This window comes from Stegodyphus dumicola, chromosome 7 (genome assembly GCF_044657685.1).
Source record: "Stegodyphus dumicola isolate Sdum_Otavi_A_Nest chromosome 7, ASM4465768v1".
In the NCBI taxonomy this organism is placed as follows: domain Eukaryota; kingdom Metazoa; phylum Arthropoda; class Arachnida; order Araneae; family Eresidae; genus Stegodyphus; species Stegodyphus dumicola.
This window is the reverse complement of record NC_140774.1, coordinates 12,721,271-12,741,203: the sequence shown is the minus strand read 5'-3', so window position 1 is coordinate 12,741,203 and position 19,933 is coordinate 12,721,271. Positions and strand designations below refer to the sequence as shown.

General features: G+C 29.2%; 1 protein-coding gene across 8 annotated transcripts in view; it reads left to right on the top strand.

Annotated features, from left to right (window-relative positions):
- The window catches only part of mask (multiple ankyrin repeats single KH domain), a 169,109-nt gene that overhangs the window by 24,810 nt on the left and 124,366 nt on the right, over positions 1-19,933 (top strand). For all 8 annotated transcript variants that reach the window (XM_085819884.1, XM_085819879.1, XM_085819881.1 and 5 more), the window contains exons 5-8: positions 5,109-5,253; positions 7,027-7,171; positions 9,111-9,443; positions 18,184-18,326. In XM_085819884.1, the coding sequence (XP_085676010.1) occupies positions 5,109-5,253; positions 7,027-7,171; positions 9,111-9,443; positions 18,184-18,326 (766 nt within the window). The remainder of the gene's footprint in view (positions 1-5,108; positions 5,254-7,026; positions 7,172-9,110; positions 9,444-18,183; positions 18,327-19,933) is intronic.

The window sequence follows — 19,933 nt, the reverse complement described above, 5'->3', positions numbered from 1 at the left end:
TTTTATGGTTATTTAATATTGAGGATAATGCTTTATGGTGCATATTTTATTAATTAAACTGTAGAGCATTTATATACTGGAATATTTTATCATATATTGCATTTAGTATTATCCATAGTTTCTTGTAATTATCGTAGTTTTTGAAATATACTATCTGCAGATGCAAGGGCAGTACTGTATTCTCAGTTGATGTTTTTGTGCTTGCCTTTTTAATTTAGACTATGTAATGAAGTTGCATAAGTAAGCATTTTAATTTTGCTTTGCTTTGTGTTTTGCATGCTTAAATGTGAGTGTTTTTTTTTTTTATTTTTTAATCTTTTAAATTTCAGTTTTGTTAGGTTTTTATGGTATCAGTCCCCCCTCTCCCATTTAATTGTTGGGAATCCTGGCTAACGCATGAAGCATTTTAATATGCGTTTTGGAGAGTTGTTTTGAAAAAAATTGGAATTAACTATTTTTTAAGGGATATAAAGTTTTTTAAAATAATTAAAAAAATAAACAGGAATTGTCATTAATATGCCATCATGTGAAATGCGTATATTAAAAGATGAGCATTTTGTTGAATATTTTATATTCCATGGTATATAACCTTTGCAAAGGTACATATTTTTTAAATGAAATTATAATATATAGTCAAGTTATATAAAATTAGATTTTCGGGGTTGGGGATTCGTGCAGCTATGTTTAATTTGATAATTTTAACACATTAGTTTTCTATTGGTAGCATCTAGAATTAAAAATTTAAAACTATCTACTTAGTTAACATTTGTGGATCTTTAGGTTAATGTTATTTTTTCCCTGTAGATTAAAAAGTAATAAAATCATGTATTAATGTATATAAAATCAGTGTTTTCTACAGTATAAATACTATTTTATTTAGCAATATGAATGTATGAGAAAGTATCTAATACTTAAACTATATATATAATTTTGGCCTGAATTTCTTATTGTAAAAGCTGCTGATGTTGTAGTACTTTCTTTTTAAGCATGTAAATGCAGGTATATGCATTGCATCAGCACAATCAATCAGATGAGCTGGAAATGTAGAATTATATGTATTGAAAGCATTCAACAATTATATAAATATAAAAAATTATCATTTCTAAAAGTATTCTTTTAAAAAAAGTTTTTAAATCACAAAAAATAAAAAAACAATTTCTTATTTGGTGAATCCTAATAAAATTATAGAGGTAAACTTTTGTGTGGTGAAAGTTTTATAAAAAATTGCTAATTAGAGTTGTCTTGCTTATGTGTTCACTTTGTGATAAGGTTTTAGAAGCTTTTATGTGAGGTTAGGTTATGCATAATGATTTTTTTTAAATCATAACTAAGCATAGTATATGTATATTTTGGTTAGAGAGATATTAGATTTTTCAAATTTCCTGACTAGTCAGCAGAAATTTCAGTTTGTAGAAGTCCTTAGCATTGCTATTTTTAAAAATTTAAAACTTGACTAATATTATTTCTTATTAAATTTAAATAGCAGTTTTTATTTTGTTTTGATTTATCACTCTTCATGAAATCACAATTTAAAGGTTTTATATAATTTTTTCAATTTTGAAAAATATATTGATCTTTTTCATTAATATTTACAAGTCATAAAAGGATATATTTTTATTATTTTTACCATTTCATAAGAAACATAGCTGCACGATTTTAATCAAAATTTATCTAAGCTACTTTTAATTGAGAATCATTTCTACATGTAGAATTAATGTTCGGGTTTCTTTCCATGATGCATGTGTTTATGTTAGTAAATTTTTTCTCTACTGTAAACATTAGAAATTTTATTCTAGGATATAATTTTTATTGTCTTATAAAAAATTTGGCTAGTTAAACTTTACTATCTGTGAAATAGAAAACTGAAATAATTGAGTTGTGTTTTTCTTATAATTCAAATTTATATTTACAGCGATGCAAGTAAGAGGATTTTATTATTTATTTATATTTTCAACTGTTACTATAAAGTGAAAACATACTTTTTACCTTGTAAAAGGAAATATGCACACTTTTCTAGAAAGCACTGATATTATTTTTATTTACCTAAGCATACAATATATTTTTGTTCAAATAAAATAAAAAAAAAAAAAAGAATTAATTTTTATTTATTTTACTTTAAAATGAAATACCTTTTTTTTGAGGGGGGGGGTTGTGAGTAAATGTATTAAATTAAACAAAAAAAAGGTATTTTGTGGCTGCAAAATGCATAACACATTTCTCTTCAACTGAAATTAATTTAACTCATTTTATTAACATTAAATAAAAATGCTAATTTACATAAAATGATTAAAAAAATTAAATAGCTTGATGTAAAAAATATGTGAATAATTAACAAGGTTTAATTTTATTTGTCAAAGAAGGACAGATGGTTCAGATTACTGTAGTGCCAAATGATTGGTGTTCTACTAATAATTAAAGGATAGAATAACATGAGTTAATAACAACATTAACATGTTTCAACATATTTTGGGGATTACAAAGTCATTCAGTGTAGTTTGATCAATGTATAGCTTGCCAATATACATCAGCCAAAAGAAAAAGAGCATTAAAAATCTTGCATCATAAATCATGAATTTTGTGTCTTTAAAAGAGAAGTAAACAAATCTTTAATAAGATTCATACACTTTATCTTGGATTAAGTGTTGAAAAAAGGTGGACATATGATCACAATTTTGACTTCTAGGGGCAATTTTTCAAAATTACCCGTAGAACTTTTTGAGTTAGTGAATTAGATTTCCTTGAAGCTTTTCATATTCACAGAAACTTATCATTTTTACTTATTGACATTAATTCCAGTCCATTTTTTCTAAATAAGTAGCATTACATCAATCTTTGCTTTGCTTGACCCAGCATTTTCAATATAAAAATAGTTTGCCTCTCAAAAACACTTTTTGTCTTGTGTCTGATGCTGTCAGAATTGATAGAATTTTATTCAAAATCTATTTGAAACCAAGGTCCTTTGCTTTGCTAATTTTAACTATATAAATTGTTATCGGTTAAATTAGTTAACTATGACTTGCATCACTGCTACATAATTTTAGTCTTTATTGTCTGTTTCAATGAAATAGGTGGACACTGGTGATTTTATCTGTGAGTGCAGTGCGTTTTCATCATTCTTCCAGTAGTCAGGATTGCCTTACTTGTACAGATTAATTTTTCATTTTATATTTCATTTTGCTATCCCTTTCTACTTTTATTTTTCTTTATTTTCTTCTACTGTATATTTTCTTTGTTTTTTCAGGATAACTGAGAAAATGTTTATGTTGTGTTCTCTTAAAACAATAAACCAAAACATTTAAAGTAAAGCAAAGTTCTTTGAAAACTTACCGAAGGTATGCATTTAATGCTCCAGAAATGTTATTAAGTGAGTTTCAGATTTCTTAAATTTTACCGTTACTAATGAGATATGCATATCAAGTATGACCTAAAAACCAAGCAAGAGAAATCTCAGTAATCACCCCCACTCTTTCCCTCCCAAAAGAAAGTGCTTTTTCTAGTAGCGTTTGTTTTTCACTCCAAAGACATTATCATTGCAAATTTGTTCCAGAATGAAATATTATTGAGCAGTTTTGTTTGGGTGTTACTGAAGTCAGACTTTCAAGTCCCTGTATGCTTCAGCTTGCAAAAGCTGCATTAGGCAAATGTTTTGCCAGAAAAGTATGTACCATCCAACACCCATCTTATTCAGCAGCTTTATCACTGTGCAGTTATTTTCTGCTTCTCAAACTGCAAATTTGATTAAAGGAATTTTGTTTTTAATGATATTGAAACCATAGAAGTTGCTGTGATTAAATGTTATTCTGAAAGTAGACTTCTAGAAATTCATCTGTCCATTTTTTTCAGTGTATTCATCAGTATGCAAAAAAAGTTTGTTGTAAATTTTAAAAAAATTTGGTTTCAGTAAAATACTTCATACATAATTTTATTTATCCTTTTGTAAAAGCCTTAATTTCAGGAATTAAGATTTCATAATTAACTTTATAAATTTAATCTTATAATTAATTTTATGATTTAAATTGATTTTATGCTTTTACAAGATTTCATTTTAATATTATATGGGCAATGACTGTACAGAATATTTCATAAGTATAGAAACTAAAAAAAAAAAAAAAAAAAAAAAAAAAAAAAAAAATTAAATTAGAGTGGAAAGGGTAAACATTTCTATTAAAAAATGATTCAGTACTTATGAATAAAAATTGCTCTTTTTTTTTTTTTTGCTGTTCTGTACTTCATATAGTTCATAAGAAACTGAAAATTTGCTTTGAGTACAGTTTGTAGATTCCTAATAGAATATCATTTGTATTCTTATTATAATTCTTCTGTATACCTCTATAAAATTTCACTATTATTTTGCAGAACAGCATTTCTGAAGATTTCTGTTCTGTGAAGAATTTTAAAATTTCTATTGAATTTTATAGAGGAGTATTCGTATAGAACTATAAAGTTCTGTTGAAATTTCTATTGATCTCTATCCAGCCTCTGTAAAAAGGTTTCGAAAGGGTGACCTCTTATGTGCTGTTAAGCTTTAAGAAGTAGTGTTGAGAAGTGTGAAGAATTAAAAACATTATTTTCATGTCTCTTTTCGGTTTAGAGCTGAGGGCATTGAACTAGCATCAGAAATATCCTAAGCTCATTTCATGCGGCATAGTTGGTATTTTAAGCTCCTTACCTTAAAATATAACAGCTATGTACATGTTCCAAGCGGAGGTTTTATAAATTGATATGTGGATTGCATATATTTGTCCTTCCCTGTGATGTATACCTAGAATATAATTATAAAATAATAAGCAAACTATGTGCATTGAGGGGAAATTGTCAGACAAATAAAATGACAGTAGAAAATATCACATGTTTCATTGGTTAAAAAAAAAAAAGGGAGATCTCAGCTTAAGAAATATGGGCTCAATTAGTCACTATAGTTTTCTCATTATTTTACAACTTTGTTCCTAGTATAGTGAGGTAAATTTAGTATTTTTATAAACTGTCGTTGTAGGTATGAAAGCTAATTTTGTAATGCATGCCTGTGCATATTAAGTTTGGTGTGTCGTACACTGCTAAGATTACTGTAAACTTTGTTAATTGAACCATGCTAACATTTTTTTTTATAGCTCACTAGCAGAAGCTTGCAGCCATGGTGATATCAATACTGTGAAAAAGCTTTTAGATGAAGGTCGAAATGTCAACGAAGTTACAGAAGATGGGGAAAGTTTACTGTCGCTTGCCTGTTCATCGGGATATTATGAACTAGCTCAAGTAAATATATATACCTTCAGAAATATCTTATGCTAGTTTAATAGTCTTATATTCTTAATGATGTCATAACATTATGCTACACTATTATACAAATGGTTTGGTATTTAGAAATAGGGAAGAAATTTTAATTTAATCAGTACCACATTTGGAATATCGTTTTAGAATATAAATGTAAATAATGATTTTGGAATTATTTATTGTATATTAATTTCTTGAGAAATCCATGTGTAAAAAGTGCTATTTTTATAATTGTATATTTGGCAAATAACGTCTCTGTAAAGAAAGAAAGGCTCCATAGACGTAATGTAAACCAGTTTGTCTTCTACGCCTCTAGAAATAAGAGGGAAAATTCGCCAAGGAATTTGGCGACAGAACATGTTGGCGAGAATTTCCCCCTTTGTGATGTATCAGACCTGGCCGAGATTTTCCTCCTCTGTCACGTGTACAGGAAATTCAGGAACACTGGTTAAGATGAATAAGAAAATTAGGTGAAGTTTCACTGTCACTGGCTGTTGAACTTGCCTTATCCATATCGCAATTGTCCGATTTTATATCTGTCAATATGGAGGGGAAAAAAATGGAGTCACACTGCTTTAAATTCTTGATAAACGTGACTGTCAAACTTGTTCAAACTTCGACATCAGCTTCCAGCTTTGGTGTTTTTTGCCGACAGATATTTACGCATGCGCAGTTGTTTCCTTTTTCGTTCAAAAGGAGCCACTCCTGCTGGTGCGAAGTTTTCCTTCTTAACAATACATATTCTTTGTATTAAGAGCTTTGAAATTCTAATGTAATAAAGTGATAATTTTTGTGTGACAGTGTGAAATAAATTCTTGTTTTTTTTTTTTTTTTTTTTTAATAAATAATTGTACCTTTTGATTTATATTGAACTGCAGATTTTTCATTGTACATGTGAATTATTTATTTTCTGGATTATCTGTACGTCTCTGCTAAAAAGTCTTTAGATTGATATTTGAAAATTTCGTAACTTTTTTAAAGAACCTCATAATTTTAATCTCTATGTATCTTGGGATGAAGGTTAAAGGTTAAAATTTATAGCTGAAGAAAACTGATCCTTATGGTACAATATGAATCAAGAAGATTCTGCTGAGGAGGAGGTATTGGCTTTGAGCCTGTTAACATTATTTCTGGTATTTAGAAATTTTGTGAAGGAATGGAAAAATTTTAAATTGTTTGAGACCGAGACTTGTTGTCTTGGTTTAGTGACTTTTAAGAAACAAAGAAAAGAGCACAAAGAGGAAGATCATTGAAGATGATCTTAGTGGCATAGGAATGTGCTGACAAATTAGTTACAAGACTGTAGAAGTAACTAAACTAAGTTTGACTTAAATGTCATCACAACTTTGTGCTGCATTTGCCATACTATTTGGAAGAATGCTAGTATGGCTATTATAAATATATGTTTTATTTTTTCTTAATCAAATTATAGTGTTAAACATTGAACTAGTAATTAATTCAGTTATTACTTATTCAGGTATGTATTTTTATATTAATTAAAATTTTATGGGCTTATTTTAGAATTATCTGGTTTTCCAATTACTTTAGCATATTTATGCATTAATTAACTTAGAATTCAGGAGTTTAATATATAAATATTTCAAGATCTACAGATCTTTTATATATGTTTATGGCACTTGCACATGCTACAGGTAGCTGTCTTCCTGTAAACATTATGGTTTATATTATTTATGATTAATATTTATGGTTTATATTATTAACATTTGTGTAAATCGTTATTTTTTCTTATTACAGCTACTTTTAGCTATGAAAGCAAATGTTGAAGATAGGGGTTTAAAAGACATGACGCCTTTGATGGAAGCTGCAAATGCTGGTCATTTAGAAATTGTAAAATTACTTATTCAGCATGGTGCTGATGTGAATGCCCAAACATCTCAAGGTGAGTTCTTTAACTTTTACCGTTATTAAAAAGCAGTGAGTAGTGATTTTAAATTAACAATTCCATTATGATATTAGATAAAAAGGTCAGGTGATTTTTGCAGTGCTTCAAGAAAATACAGTTTTTGTTTAGTTAAATAATACTTGTGTATTTATTGACTTTTTTTTTTTTTTTTTTTTTAAGTTGCAGTAAGTAGGGAATTCAGAAACATGCTTTTGTAACTTTTAAGTATTTTAATTTAACCATTCAGTAATCCAAGTAAATTGTTTTTATTGTATCATTCTGTGTGAGAATATTTTAACTATAAAATCATAATTTTATTTAAATACTGTGTACATCATGCAACATTTTGTTGAATGTCAGTAGTTTGTAAAATAATAAATTGTTTTCTAAGCACAGTGTTAAATGCTTAACAGATGTGTGTGTTACAGATTATACATAGTATCATATTTGAACGAAGTGAATAAATTATGAATTGCTATGGAAAACACTTTTATAAACATTTAAAACTATACAGAAGATTTCTGTCTCTGTAATTAGTTGTTAAATTTGATCCTCAAAAGGATTCCACTGGCAACATAACTGTTTTACTCAGTAATTTTTCACACATACTGCGTCTTGCATTATTTAATGGGCAGGAGATCTACCAAAAGAACAAATAAACCTCAGCACTTGTAGAAATGATAACTGGGAACCTTAGATCCCGTTTCTATTTTGAATGTTTTTCTTGTTCTTGCGTCAGTCCCACCAGTGAGCTTAAGGTCACTCACTGGGGAGTTCAACCCTGGTTCTATTCCCATGTGAATGGGCTGCGTGGTTGGTTTCTCCATGTGTATTGTGAATGCAAGCCAGTTTCCCTAAGAAAGACCTTACCAAAGGCATCCCTTCCCTTAGGTAGATAACCTCATCTGTTTTGCCATATTCAAACAACCTAACCTAACCTTACCTTGTTCCTGCATCTATTAACACTCCATTGCTGTTTTTTTTTTTTCATCCTTGATATATAAAGTACAGAATATTCTGTAACATTTTAGATACTTGGCTTCTGAATTATTGACAGCATTTATGACAACATTTATGTTGAAAATTATTTTAAGGGAAAATATAAGAATTTAAGTAACTGATTTTTTTAATCCTATAGGGAAAAGCAGTATATATTTCATGAAATGAAAGCTTCATGTGCAATAAACCATCAGGTTGCATCAAAGCCTCTTTAGCGTCATATATAAAGTTCATTAATGGTTTTATTAATTTTACTCAGTTTTATTTTTAGTGACTTATTTTCATAATACTGGTTAAAAACTGCAACTTATATTAACGATTTAAATTTCGCTTGTATGTAATTTATACAATTATGTTCTAGAAATGCTTTATTTAGTGTTCAAATATTATGTCATAAATGCCAGTTAAAAAATGCAAATTAATTATCCTCACAATGCTTGATCCCCCCCCCCCCATGTACACAAAATTGTGTATGTAAACTTTAATTTTTTTTTTTTTTTTTTTTTTTAAGTTTTTGAACTTATATTTGACTTATTTGTTAGAAATTTAGTTTATTATATTCTTTTTTGAAAGATACTTTATGTTGTTATTGTAACTGAGAGTGTTATTTTATGTAAGTATGAGTTCTTAGCTTGTTGAAGAAAAAATTTTACATACTGAGTGAATGGGTTGTAGACGACTTTAAGAGTTAGTCTTTGTATCTACTTAACATTAGTGAAGACTATTGATTTAAATTAATTTAAATATTTTATGTGTTTCTGACATCCTGTAATATAGATTAACAATAATAATTTTGAATAAGCATTTAATTTTTTATTTTGTATCCAGGATGAAATGCTGTATGATTTGTTTCCAAGCTGTGTAGTGTCTGAAAAATTGCACTAATCTTTCAGTCCTTTCATACTGCCAACTAACTTTATTTATTTATTTTTTAAAGAGAAAAAGTTGAAAGGTGCTAAGGTAAAAAATCAAGACATAAATATGAAGTCACAACAAGAAATCCATAGCACATTGCCCTCAATTGTGTGTCCCGAAGGAAACACGCCCCTCATGTTTGCTTGTGCAGCTGGACACGAGGCTATTGTTAGAGTTTTACTTGATGCTGGTGCAAGAGTTGAGGATCACAATGAAAATGGACATACACCTTTGATGGAAGCAGCAAGTGCCGGCCATGTTGAAGTTGCCAAGCTTCTTGTAGACAGAGGTGCCAGCATTAACACTCATTCAAATGAATTTAAAGAAAGTGCTCTTACTTTGGCCTGCTATAAAGGTTTGTGAATCTGAATCACTGTAGAATAGTAAAATAAATTTAAAACTTAAGTAAGTGACTAATTGCAGATTTTAATAGATTAACTTTTTACAAATAGCCTAATAAATGGAACTATAATATTGTCAATTATAAGGGGCATTTTATTTTACAGAGTAAGGAAAAACTATTTGTAAAAGCCAGAATCATTCTATAAAAGGAGAGACATGCAGAAAAATAGTTGTTTGTTGAAAAGTTGTTTTGAGGAAGGCAACATGTTATGTTAGCTTCTCATTCCTTGCTCATTCCTTCACTTGAAAAATTTTTATTTTGAAGTTTAGCATGCATTGTTTTCCTTTTCCAATTGTATAGTTCTTTCTGTTTCTTCGATGCTCAAAACCAATAGTTTAACACTTATTAAGTTTAGTAATGCGCCTCCCTCAGTGTAGCTATATGATTCTCTTGCCACCTTTAAATGTTTGAGGAATTAGAGAAAAAATGCTAATTTGGTTCCAAGAATATTTTTTTGTTTTAAACATGATATTTTTTTTTAAACTCTCTCTCACAGTATAGAAGTAACAAAATTTGCGCAACCCGCGATTTCCGCAGGGATGCATTTTTTCTGTCTATTTAACTGTGCAACCTGTTCTTATCCCATCCATGGTTCCATTTCAGTTTTTCTGTGGTGTTAATTTGTTTATTCATATCTGGGTTAACAGATGGCATTACTGTGAAATATACAAGCATGTTTAGCATCATTTTGTGTGCTCTTTTCAAAGCTCAAAGATGTGTATAGTTCAACTCTCAATCCCATGAGACTAACTGCTCAACATTTTGCTAGCCATGTACCCCCCCCCCCCTAAATTCCATCAAGAAAGAGCCTCGTAGACAGTGTGCTGTTTGTTGCTAAACAATAATTTAAATAAATAAATAAATAAAGGAACTATGCCAAAAATTTTGCAAAGAAATGCAAATTTGGTACAAAGATTATGAGACAGGACTTTGCCTCGAGCCTTGTTTCGAAGTTTATTATGCTCAACTTTATTTCTAACAAATGTTTTGTAAATATTTTGTATATTTTCATTAGTATATGCATTTTAGCTTTTATTTCATAAAATAAATCTTAATTTAACCAAGATTTAAGTTTTAAATTTTGCTTTTGTATGATTATTCTTCAATTTCAGTTTTTCAACATTTTTTTATTATTTAATTCTATATTAAAAAAAAACTTTTCTACAAAAATTTTATATAATTTTAACTTTAAAATATATGTAGGTTTGAAATATGGAAATTTTTATTCTATTTTGCGGGGAAAGAAGGGCAGTGAGGGTTAATATGCTATTAAACAAAGAATGTCTGAAATTTTACTGTTTTGTATATTTTAATTTAGTGACTGAAATTTACATTAACAGGGAAATAATAGGACATAAGAATACAAAAACTAAAAACTAGCCAGAATTTGCACTAAATCACTTGATTCTGCCCTTTTATTTTCTCCGTTTCCTTTATGCCATTGTAAAGACTTAATGCTTTTGCTTGAATTTCAGTTTGAAGTAATGATATTTAGATTTAAAAATAGATAAATAAGTATAAAGAAGACTTGAGCTAATTTTTTGTCTGTTCCATTTTAGATGCCTATTTTCATAAAAAATGCACTTTTTTAATTGAAGTTTACAAAATTTGAGTCATAATAGTCTCTTAATGTTTCTTAATTAAAGAAACACTTAATACAGGCTACATGCCCATTTCAGTTTTATGCTGTATTTTAATTTAATATACAGAACTACGTGGCAGATTATGCAGTTTTTCACAAATATGCTACTTTTAACAAACCTGTAGTATTAAAATTTATGATTCTGCGAATTTTCTGTTATTCTCTCATTTTCTTGTTCTACTTTTTGCTACTTTAAAAAGTATGTATATGTTAAAATAGTGTATTTAAAAAAATTTTATAATAAAAGTAATAATCTGTTTAAACTTAAGCAAAAGTTCATAATGCCAATCCTGCAATCATCGCACCTGTACAGTACGCCAAAAAAAGGGGGGACAGCTCTATTTCTCCCGTTCTACTGAGCCGATTGACGAAATTCAAATTGCTTTCTTCATGTCTCGAAAGCGCAACTTAAAATACGTATTAGATTTATAAATAGCTCTATTCTAACATATTTATTTTAACACAAAATCGAACCTTTTCTGAAATAACATATCAATTTTTTTTCCATATTTCGATTCTATGACTCTATGACTCAAATTATGCCTAAATGTGAAATTTTGTAAAATTTGGTGTGAAATTCACAAATTTATGTTGGTGATTTTTGTTCAGTTTACGCCAAGAATAGTTCACTTGGTGAACTTCTTTCTACCCATTTTCCTTTTCCGTGAGAGGGACAAAAATTACAACGTTCTTTCTTTCAAATAATGTTCTTTATATTATATTTTTATGTTATTATTTTAAATATTTTTTTTTTTTTCGAATTTCATTTTAATTGTTTAAGTTGCATGGTTTCTTTCGAATAACTGTTTTAAAAATTTCTTTTCACCCATTCAAATTGCGTAGTTTAATTATAAGGTGCATCGTTTATTTTTTCAAATAGTTTTCTTTATAATTTTTTGCCAGTTATTATTTTAGGTAATTTTTAAATTTTTAGACTTTTATATTTTAATTGTTTGTTGCATTGTCTTTTCAAATTTACTATTTTTTCATTCTAATTGAGCATTTAAAATACATTTATTAATATAAATTTTCCAGGCTTTTATTTTGTTTATTTGAATTGTCTTTCTATCAAAAGAATGCTTTGTGTCCCAGACTATGATGCATCTAAAAACTGAATATATTAAAAGAGAAAATACAGTAAAGCACAGTCAACACACCTTTCAGTATTCCATTTGGTAAAGATATATAAATGAGAAAGATGTATAACCAACATTTTAACTTAGGATGACTTGCATATGTTGCTTTAAATAGCTTTAACATTGTGCTCATTGTTTTACACAATTTTATCATCCTACATTTAGTTTTTTGAAATGTTATTCATATTTTAGTCAAATATTATATTTTTTAAATTGCAAGAATCAAATATAATAAGATTAAAAAGTTTTAAATAAAAAAAATACATATTTTGTGCAAAAATTTATTTTTTCTTCTTAATGGCTTGCTCTTTTTCTTCAGGCATTCTGAAAGTATTTTAAAAAGCATCCACATTTTCGAAACATCTTGGTATTTTTGACATTCACTTTGAATAAAATTATCACCTTCCATTTCATAAAGACCCACAAATGGCTGAGTGGTAAAGTCGCTGAACACTGGTAGTTCGCTCCAAGGTTTGAATCCCGGCGAACGGGCTGGTTGCATGGGCGTTTTCGTGGTTTCCTCATTGTAACGTTTATGCCAGCTGGTTTCCCTTAGAAAGTTCTTCACGAAGGCCTTCTAGGTTAAATAGCCCTTCTTTGCCATAACTTAATAATCCAATTCAATCCATTTCATCAGTACTTGGTCTGAGCATTCATCAGTACTTGGTTATCAGTCTTTAGAGGCTAAGCGTATTAAGACATGAGATGAAAGGAAAGACTGGTTTCATCAAGAGGGAAAATGTCTTTAAGTGACATCCACGTACATTACTGAATAAATTTATGAGTATTCAAATAATTCGACTAAAATCATGGGATTCTCCATTTATTATTATATGATGTTCTATAATGTAATTTAAATTTATACAAACATATAGTCAAAAACCAGTCACTCTTCACTTTAATCTGCAATGATATCGTTTTTGTCTTTTCTGTTAGCACAGATTGATGGTATTTGCTAGTGTACACGTCCAAGTGTTTTTCTTTGAACACCCAAATTTCTTGAAGTATTCTGAAAGTATATTCAAAAGTATCCAACTTTTTGAAACACTTTGGTATTTCTGACAGCTAAAATCCCCTTCAAATTTTTGCTTCCTTTTCTACCTACATTTCTTCTTCCTTCTACATTTATTTTCTGTGCTCACCACAAGAAAATTAAGATTTTTTGATTGTTACACTTCCATAAATTTTGCAATCTTGTCAATTTTTTTAAAATAACAATTACAACAAATGCATTTCATTTGAAGATAGCTTTTCATTTTCTAAGCATTTTAACTATAAATAAAGTTTAAAGTAAAGTCCAAAGGATAAATATTTTAATTAAAAGATTTTTTGCTAAATGACAAAGAAATGAAACAGTTTAGCAGTGTTTATTCTGTACCACTGAGTAACCCAATTATTATATCTGCTGCAAACAATCTAAATCATACTAAAGATCATGTTTTTTATAGAATCTATAACACAAGAGAAAATTAGCTTCTTAAAACATTCTTTCAAAGAGGATTAATGTAAAAATTTATACTTATATATATAATTTTTAAAGCTGAGACATGACCCAAATTGTCAACATCCTGTTTGCTTAAAAACATTGTGAAAATAAACATCAAGTTTATTCATCAAGTCATTTCTCAGTTTTAAACAATTAAATTTAAATGCAGTCAAAGTAGAGTAGCAGATGATAACACGGCGAAGGTAAAAATTTACTCTTGCAAATATTTTTAAAAAAAGGAAGAAGGAAATAAATTTTAAAAAAATTAAAAATGTGAATAGTATTATCTATTATTTAAAAAAAATAGCTTTTTATATAGTATTAATTAACATTTATAACACATACTGAGGGAAAAAATTTCATATAATTAATTCTCGGTAAAAATTTATTTGAAATTTAAGGTTAAAAATGGCTGTGGTAATTTACTGTAACAAAAATCCATAATTCACATTTGGCATTATTATCGCTCAAAAAAAAAGATGCCAAACTTCAATATGCGAAAATATGTGAATTCGTGTATATTTTAGAGAATTTTGAATAAAAAACTAGTTTTTTTGCAGGTATGCTTAGAACTAACTACACCTACTTTAAGATGATGGAAAAATTTTATAGGTTATAATTCAAAATTTTTTCGAAAAATTTATAAAAATTATATAAAAATAGAAATTTTAAAAATAAAACACAAAAAATGTCTGAATTATATTTTTAATGAACCTAAATTTCGAAATGTGAAAGGAAGAATCAAAAAAGTGTAATAAAAAAAAGAGATATTAATAAATATATGCCAAATTCAATTAATATTGAGGAGCTAAAATTTTGAGTGCTAATTTTTTAAAAACTACTCATACGATTTTTACAAAACTTGACAGTCTGGCATAATTTGAGTCGTAGAATCGAAATATGTAAAAAAATTGGTATGTTATTTCAGAAAAAGTCTGATTTTATGTCAAAATACCTATGTTAGAATAGTGCTATATATAAATTTAATGTATATCCTAAGTCGAGCTTTCGGGACATGAAAAACACAATTTGAATTTTGTCAATCAGCCCTGTAGAACGGGAAATATAGAACTGTCCCCCCCTTTTTTTTTCACACTGTACATTTAGTTTCAGCACTAGTGATTTGTGTTGTCATGTATTTGATTGATTGCTTTGTGTAATATTTTGGTGATCCAAGAGCAGGCTTTGAGATTACATTATATCTGTTGTGTTAACTAAACTGTGAATTAAAGTAACTTGAAAAAAATTCAGTGTTATCTTTTAAAATGCTTGGTGTAAAATAGCCATGTTTGAGAAGTGGCTAGAAAGAATGAAAGTAAATAAGCCTAAAGCTTATTGCAGTCTATTTAAATATGAACTGAAGCCATGCAAAACAGATTTAAAGCACAATGATATTTTAAAGCATAAGAAAAATTTTCTACAAATCCTGCTGATCATTTATAAAATCCAATCACATATAAAAAAATGATTTGAAAAGTGAGCAGCATAAATAAATTTAAACTTTTTGTATTTATTGTTTTTCATGCATCAATATGGTTGTCAACCATTTTAGTGAAATGTGTAAGAAAAGGTGTCAAATTCGTCATCTGAGATTTTATGTTTACACAGGGCAAAATGCGCAGCATTTGTAAAGAAAGTCATTTTGTATGAATTGTTCAAATCTGAAAAATGGAATCTGAAATTAATAAATCATCATTTTCTCTAGTACTGGATGAGTCTACAGATGTTTCATGTTGTATGTTATTTTAATGAAAATGAAAATATTGATACAGTCTTTGAAGTATATAGACTTAAAAATTAAAGCAACACTAGATATCTTAAATACCAGCGTATCAAAATTTAGTGGTGATAGATCATATCTTTTATTAATGATTAGAACCTGATGAAATAAGTTCAACAAACAGAACTATAATCATTGACTGACTGAATCAAACTGAAAATTAACTAAAATCTTTGACAATTAAAATGAAGCAAGCAATAGCAGTTTAAAAAGACATCATTTCAAAAGAATTAGTCCAATAGCGTTAACAGTCAAAAAACATTGAAACACCTAACAATGCACAGGAAAAATTAATTGAAAAATAACAAGCTATGATTATTTTCAGATTCCCATCAAAGAAGACATTCCACTGTTAGAAATAATATTAATGACCTTGTTGTGCTTCCATTTTATCCTTCTGTTAGTTATAAAGTTGCACGGATTCTCCTGAAATTCAATTTTCAAGTCATTTTCTCCCCTATCAATAAAATTCAGGGTTCGATGTTAAAAGATTGCGTTTCTGACATTAATTCTTGGGGAATTTATAGTACATCGTATCAGTGTGGCTTGAGATATATTGACCAAACAAAAAGAGCATTAAAGTTTCGTATCAAGGAACATGAATCTTATGTCCGAAAAGGGGAAATTAACAAGTCTTCAATAGCATATCATAGTTGGGAATTTAATCATAATTTTGACTTTGTATCTGCAAAAATTAACCAAAAGGCTTCTTCCGTTGGTTAATTGGATTTTCTTGAGGCTTTTCGTATTCAGAAGGATTTAGCATGTTTAGTGAATGATTTTAAGTCCAATCCTGTCCTTCCTAACACCTTTAAAATTCTATTAACATAATTCTTGGTTATTGTTTTTGCCGATAGATGGCGTCGCCTCCTCGCACATAAAAAGCTGTTGCAGAGGTTGCTTTCCCTTTATTCGAGGTTCAGACTTGATGTGTGAAGGTGCAGTTGCCCCTTGCTCCCTATTTTTTTTTGCCTTCTAGTCTATGTGTTATATGTTTGATCAGATAGCCTGGTTCAGTAAAAGTAGGCGGCTAGTATAACTCTGATTCGAAATCTGGTTACGACCACGTGCGGTGCTGATAACGACCATGTGTTTCTGAGACTCCTTTGCCAATGCTTTATTTTTCTTCTTTTTTTCCCTTTCTAGTAATTTTGTTCTGATGAGGAGGGACCTTTAGCTGCCCTCGAAATCGATTGTTTTAATATATGTATGTTAAATACAAGGTTGTTATTGCAATTTTGATTAACCTAAAATTAACCAAGAATTTAAAGGAAAAATGGACATTAAAACGCTTGCAAATTAGCAATACGCTTTTAGGATTTTCATCAAAATATATATAATAAAACCACCAAGGATTGTAATTACAGCCCATAAACTACAGAACCTACGTATACTGAATTTGTGATTTTTACGTATACTCAATCTGTGAGCAACATAAATTTTTAACATTACCTTCTACTTTTAGGCTTTTTCCTATTACTTTAGCTAAAATTTTTTGCCAATATACTGCATTCAATCAATACATGTTATGGTTAGGGCATAATTAATAATTGTTACTAATAAAAATTTATTAATTTAGAATTTGTATTGGTTTAAAAAATTGGGCTATAGCAAAACTGAATTGATCAAAGGGTGAATGTGAGGTATACCTGTATTTTATTGATTTTATGTGAAGAATAATTTAATAGGTCCAAAAATATCTTGCCATCCTGCTTTTAAGGTAAGGTTCTTTTTTTACATTATGTCATCTGTATTTTAATCGAAAGGGATTTGAACAGTGTGGCCAGAAAGTCCCTTTACACCTGAACTAAATGCATATAACAGTGTAATATAGTAAGATGTTAAGATTTAAAGCTCATGTCATGATCATTGATATTGCAACAGTGCTCTTCGTGTAAATTTCATTGTAAGAATAATGTTTGTGTGTTGACCAGTTCATTATCTCACCTTTCTGTGCTTGGTGAAGAATAGCGACAGATGCCAGCAACTTCACTTTAGAGGATCTCATAGTGATAAATGTATGGGTCTATGAATGGAAGCACAACAATGAAAATATGATATAAGTGATGGGTAAGTTTTGTGAATGGTTTGGTATGAAGTTGCCAAGTCATCATATTTTGATCACGTGGGAGAAGGTAGTGTTTTGCCTGAACATTATTTTGGATTCTATCCTTGGCCACCTTGAAGTCCAGACCTTACACCCTGTGAGGGATCAACAAATCATACATCAGAAAGAAGCAGTATGGGGTGGGGACAGTGATGCTCTGTGGGTAAGTATGCTTGAAGTCATCCAGCATGTGACATCACACCTGCTAACATAGATGAGTAGGAGGACATTCAGGAATCTAGCTGTGCAGGGATAATGGTAGTTATATATGGTTGTTTTGGATAAATAATTGTAAGTAGAATGAAATAATTTCATGTGTCAAGTGACTAATTTCTTCTCGTCATGTAGAATCAGGTTTGTTGCTACTGAATTTTATTGATTCTTTTGATTTGGGAAGGGGAATCAAAGAGTGTATATTCTTTATTTCTTCTAAAAGGGCTTCTTTTATGAATGTGAATGTTTTTAGAATTATTGTTTAAAATTTCATAATTTTGTTTAGGAGTTTAAAACTTTTATTCGTAATTTTCTTTCCCTTCTATAGGCCATTTAGAAATGGTTCGTTTCCTTTTGGAAGCTGGTGCCGATAGAGAACATAAAACAGATGAAATGCACACTGCACTTATGGAAGCCTCAATGGATGGCCATGTTGAAGTTGCTCGCTTGTTACTAGATTCAGGTGCACAAGTAAGTATTTTAATCAAATAATTTTTGATTGAATATGTTTCTAAAATGTAAATTTGTTTTTAGCTCCTGTTATGTCTTAGATGTTTATACAACTATATTATTAACCCTTATGCATATGTGCTTTTATCCAGTCATAAGATTTTTTGTTATTTGATACCTTGTTATTTAAAAGTTTCATTTATTTATTGGTAATCTATGTGTTATTCGTATGAATGGGATGTTGAAACAAAGATGCAAATAAATAATTATGTGAATTTAGCTAAATAAATATTGTTTAATTGCAGCTCTTTGCTGCTCAAAAAGTTTATTAAATGATTTTAAAGGCACTGGTAATTTATTACAAATGAAATACATTTTAAAGATTTTTTTTTTTTTTTTTTTCAGTAAGTTATCAGTTCTCTAAATAATAAGTTGTTTACAAGTTTTGGTTTACTTCATTGAGATTCTACCAACTTTGTTTTAGATTTCCTAATTAACACGTTGATTGCCACGGCACTTTTTGGATTCCGGTCCGAGAAGCCAAATCGGTTTAATCATATTATGTTATTAAAAATACTAGTTATGATTCGTAACAATCATTACAAAGTTGACAGGATTTTTGTTAAAAAAGGATCCTACGAATTATCTCGTAGTCGGCTTTTGTTAGATGAAGCTCTTCGCAGAAGCCTCACTATGAGTTGATTCGTACAGATATGCTTCGACTTGTAGAATAAGTTATGCCATTGAATTAAATGATAAAATTGTTTAACTCTTGACATGTTTCTGTATATTACAGTCTGTGTCTGCTGTCTGTGGAATCCAAAATTGCTGGAATTGCTGTAAATTATATGCGTTATATTCAAGAGGTTCCTTTTGGTGATTAATGAATCCTGCTGTCCAGGAAACTGTTGGTCTTTTAGTAAAATTACATGCAATATGTTTAAAATGTTTCTTCCTTCTAGAAAGCATTGACTTAAAAAAAATTATATATCATTGTTGAGATTTTTTAAGCTGCTATTTTTTTATACCTGTGGTTTTATACCTGTAGTTCTAACCATTATGTTTTTGTTTCATGGCTTCCTGCTTAGAAAATTTTCGATCTTCTAATTCTTAGTAAGAGTCTGCCTCCCTCCTTCGTATAAGAGATATGACCTCTTTCAAAAGATTATATGATTCTACAGTAGGATTTTACAACTTTATTTATTACTTAATTTCCCATGAATAAATTTGCTTGCTTGGGGTCTTTCCCTTGCCTGTAACAGATTTACCACCTCTCCCGTTTTAGACGCATGACTCCTTATTTCTGACAGCTGTCCTGCCATTAAAATTTCTTATGATTTTGAGGTAACTTGGTTTAATACTTTGTTATTTGCACCACCTCTTCCTTTGAAAAAAAATTGATTTGGGGTATCTGAAAACACTTTGTTTTTCTCTAGATTACTTATGAAAGAAAATCAAAGTCATTTTATCAGGGAGAAATTATGGCTCACCTGTGCTTTGCGAGTGAGAGCACATGTCTGAAAACGTCGTGTTCTAGTTCTCCAAAACGCATGGGGCACCATTGCGTTTCGTCTGACATGTTAGCCAGTGAGCACAAAGCAAGAGCGAGGTTGTTATTTTATTCATCT